This window comes from Rhinopithecus bieti, unplaced genomic scaffold (genome assembly GCF_001698545.2).
Source record: "Rhinopithecus bieti isolate Rb0 unplaced genomic scaffold, ASM169854v2 scaffold_43555, whole genome shotgun sequence".
NCBI classification, from domain to species: domain Eukaryota; kingdom Metazoa; phylum Chordata; class Mammalia; order Primates; family Cercopithecidae; genus Rhinopithecus; species Rhinopithecus bieti.
Genome location: NW_016817848.1, coordinates 118,268 through 122,154, shown reverse-complemented (window position 1 = coordinate 122,154; position 3,887 = coordinate 118,268). Strand labels below are relative to the sequence as shown.

Genomic DNA, 3,887 nt, shown 5'->3' with positions numbered 1-3,887 from the left:
AAAAAAAAAAAAAAAAAGAAAATTCCTGAAAATTTAGCAGTCAGCTCTTGTGGACCAGTACACAAGCTGCTCACATATCTTTTTACCCAGGCCCTACTCTTTACTGCTGGTATGACTTTGGCTAGTAATTTCACTGCTAGAATCTATGCTAAGGAAATTATCTGCAAATTGGAAAAAGTGCAAAGATGATTATCATAGCATTATTAATAATGGCAAAAAGTCAGAAGCAATGTAATTGTTTAAAGTGAATTTTGGTTAAGTCAATTCATTGGAATGTTTTGTGGAACTGAAAGTGACTTCTTTGAAGGCTTTGTAACAGGGGAAAATGCCGTAGATTAGCTGAAAAAGAAAAAAGAAGAAGTGCAAACTATCTAATTTATATAGAATGATCAAAATTTTAAGGTATATAAATGTAGCATTTATGTTCTGGAGGAGTCAGATTCCCTGCTTAGAAACGAATTCAAATCGACTGCTTAGAAACAGAGGGACAAGAGTGTGTGGATTTATTTTTTGTTGTTATATATAACTTCCTATTGCCTTCTAAGGAAAGCGAGTCCTAGAAACTGGAGGAGTTTTTCCCCACCGAGCACAGCTATTTTTTGGGGGATGCAAATGTGGAGGAAGAGGCTGGGTGAAGCAGGCTGCTCTGCACTGCTTAATGAAGAAGAAAGACATCTGAGCTTACTGAGAAGGAAGAGTGTGAGGACTGGGAACATAGGCCCGCTGGCTATAGGGCTGTAGGGGGTAAAGGAAAGTCCAGAGTGGCAGTGAGTGGGAAGACAGGGTGTGGAGGCCAACTCTACCGATGACGGCTGTAAGCTGTGCAATGTAACCTCACCCTCTGTCCTTCTGACATCTTTTCTCAAATCTATAGTGTCTGCTACTGTGTGTGTGCATGCGTGTACATGTGTGAGTGTATTCAGTTTAGGGCGAGTAAAGAAATGCCCTGTGGATTTATTCTGGGCTTGTAAGGAGGTACGCTGAGCACAGTGTCAAAGTGTGGGTACAGGGCAAATATGGAGACCACATGAGAGGACAGCTGACATTGATTTTATAAAAAACAAGGATAACCGTGAATTCTAAAGGCCAGTACTATCAGGTGGATAACAACAACAAAATAAGAATTTACCAGGCTTCTGTCACTCAGTTGAAAATGGCGAAGAGGCTGTGGTTGTTCAAGGTGGGCTGTTCCCTTGTTCCTCAGATGCTGTATTACTATTATTATTATTATTATTATTTTGAGACAGAGTCTCACTCTGTTGCCCAGGCTGGAGTGCAGTGGCACGATCTCAGCTCACTGCCTCCTGGGTTCAAGAGATTCTCCTGCTTCAGCCTCTTGAGTAGCTGGGATTCCAGGTGTCTCCCACCACGCCCGGCTAATTTTTGTATTTTTAGTAGAGATGGGGTTTCACCACAACTCCTGCGCTTTTGTAAGGCAGCACCAGGACAGTGAACAGAGAGAGAAACCGGAGAACCTCAGTTTGCTCTGGAAATGGCTGAGATTCCCTGCCCAGAAAATAAAAAGTATATGACAGAGGAAACGGAGGCGGAAGGAAACAAAACTGCACATTGGTAACTACGGATGGAATGGATGAGGGACTGAAGGCATGGAGGGCAGGAGGAGGGGCACGGGAAGAGTTCAGACGAGGGAGTAGACCAGGCCAGACTGGTCTCGACCTCTCAAAGTGCTGAGGTTACAGGTGTGAGCTACCGCGCCTGGCCCAGATGCTGTACTTTTGTGCCATGATTTCATGCACCGTGGTGTTACTGCATTGTACTTCACCGCATAGTTGTGGGTGACTGTCACGTGTCGTGTGCTGCCAGCTCTTACGGTGCTTTCAGTGTAGCCCGAGTGCAGTGGGGTCTCACTTCGCCCAGTCTGTGTACGCATCTGGGAACCGCAGTCCAGACACGAAAACAATGACGATCTTGGCTCACCTGTGAGAAAACTTTAAAACGTATCTACTCCCTCGTCTGAACTCTTCCCGTGCCCCTCCTCCTGCCCTCCATGCCTTCAGTCCCTCATCCATTCCATCCGTAGTAACCAATGTGCAGTTCTGTTTCCTTCTGCCTCCGTTTCCTCTGTCATATACTTTTTATTTTCTAGGCAGGGAATCTCAGCCATTTCCAGAGCAAATTGAGGTTCTCCGGTTTCTCTCTCTGTTCACTGTCCTGGTTGTGCCTTACAAAAGTGCAGGAGTTCTGGCAAAGGCAGGCATCCCCTCAGAGGGCAGGGAGGGAGAGGTAAGGAGGGGATAAGACCCAGAATTCTTTCTGAGGGAGAGAAGGGGATGAGACACACTCAGTTACTTTCCATCAGGAGCCTCCTTCATCGATGCTGGTATTTATGCCCTGGCCATGCTCGAGGGAAAATGCGCCTTTTCTTTTCCTCAGACACCCCCTCCTAGCCTCTTTTCATTCCCACCTGTGTGGCTGTTTTTTGAAGCAATTGGTAACAGTTTTCTTTTAAATAAACAATAACAGGTGGTACATTATAATCTGTGAAATGCCTTCAAGTACTTGGGCTGTTTTAATCCTCTTTGTAGGCATGGATGTGGGCACTGTGCTTATTCGTTCTCTCATGGCTCTCTCCTGCCCCTTTTTCCACCCCCCTTCCTCCTCCTCCTTTTACCTTCCTCTTTCCTTCCTTCCCCTCTTCTTTCCTCTCCCTCTGCCCTTTCTCCCTCCTTAATCTTCTGCCCTCCCCGCTTGCTTTCTCTTCAGCAGGACCTGGGAGCGCCCGCTGTGCCCAGTCTCCAGAGATGTCATCGTCCGCTGGTTTAAGGAGGAGCAGCTGCCTCGCCGAGCTGGCTTTGAGAGGAACACCAAGTTCATCGCCCCCTGGTTCCATGGTAGGACCATTTTTCTGGGCCCTGTGCCAGATGATTTCCACATTTTGCCTCTCTCTGGGGTTGGGGAGGGGTGCTGAAGGACTGTTACAATCAGGGGGCAGAGGACTTTATGCAATCTCCATTCTGCCCCCGATATCTCCCAGTGGGAGTCCAGGAGGCTGCAGGCCCCAGAGATGCTGAACGGGCACTCCCAACTCTTCTGGGAAGGGATGACCATGGCTCTTGCCCACTGCTGTCACCTCGCAGCCTCCATAGCCATCAAGGGCTCCTCAGAGGCATCTTCTTTGTGGTCATAAGACAGTGAGCCCTGAGAATTGCACGAGTTCCTGGTAGGCAGGACCCCTATCCCCGGATCCTGGCCACAGCCTGTCACACTATAGGCTCTGGATACATGCTTGTTGATTAGATGACAGATGGCTGAATGAAGAGGTCAGCATCACCTAAACACAGACTGTTAGGGCAGGGTGGCTCCCTGAAAGCCCCTCCTTGCCCACCTTGTTTCCAAAACTCTGGCCTTTTTTCTGTTCCTCAAACAACCCGTTCTCTTTCCCATCTCAGACCCTTTGTGCTTGCCGTGGCTCTACTCATGTTTTCTGTTATTCAGCAGCTCTTTGCATGGCTGACACATTCTCATTTTCCATCTCAAACGTCCCCTCCTCAGAAAGGCCTTTCCTGAACTCCTCACCTACAACAGCCTTCCCCAGTGTCCCTCAGCTCACCCTGCTCATTTCCTGGAGAGAGTGTGCCCAGTTGGTATTTATCAGATTTTCTTATTGTCTATCCTCCCACCTGAATGTGAGCCTGTGAGGTTAAGGACCTTGTTTGTTTTCCTCATCCCTGGCTTAGTAAGTATCCATGGGAAGAATGGATGAAGGTGGGAAGAAAATGTCTGGGTTGGGATTAGATCCCAGGCTTTCCAGTTCCAAAGAACAGCCATTGCTTCTCTGCATTGAAAATCTAGAGCCACGGCCGGGCGCGGTGGCTCAAGCCTGTAATCCCAGCACTTTGGGAGGCCGAGACGGGCGGATCACGAGG

General features: G+C 48.0%; 1 protein-coding gene across 3 annotated transcripts in view; it reads left to right on the top strand.

The window, feature by feature from the left end:
- SH2D4B (SH2 domain containing 4B) overlaps positions 1-3,887 on the top strand; it is a 115,980-nt gene that overhangs the window by 73,694 nt on the left and 38,399 nt on the right. For 2 of the 3 annotated variants that reach the window (XM_017856240.1, XM_017856243.1), the window contains exon 6: positions 2,725-2,852. In XM_017856240.1, the coding sequence (XP_017711729.1) occupies positions 2,725-2,852 (128 nt within the window). The remainder of the gene's footprint in view (positions 1-2,724; positions 2,853-3,887) is intronic. The other variant, XM_017856242.1, reaches the window with a different exon arrangement.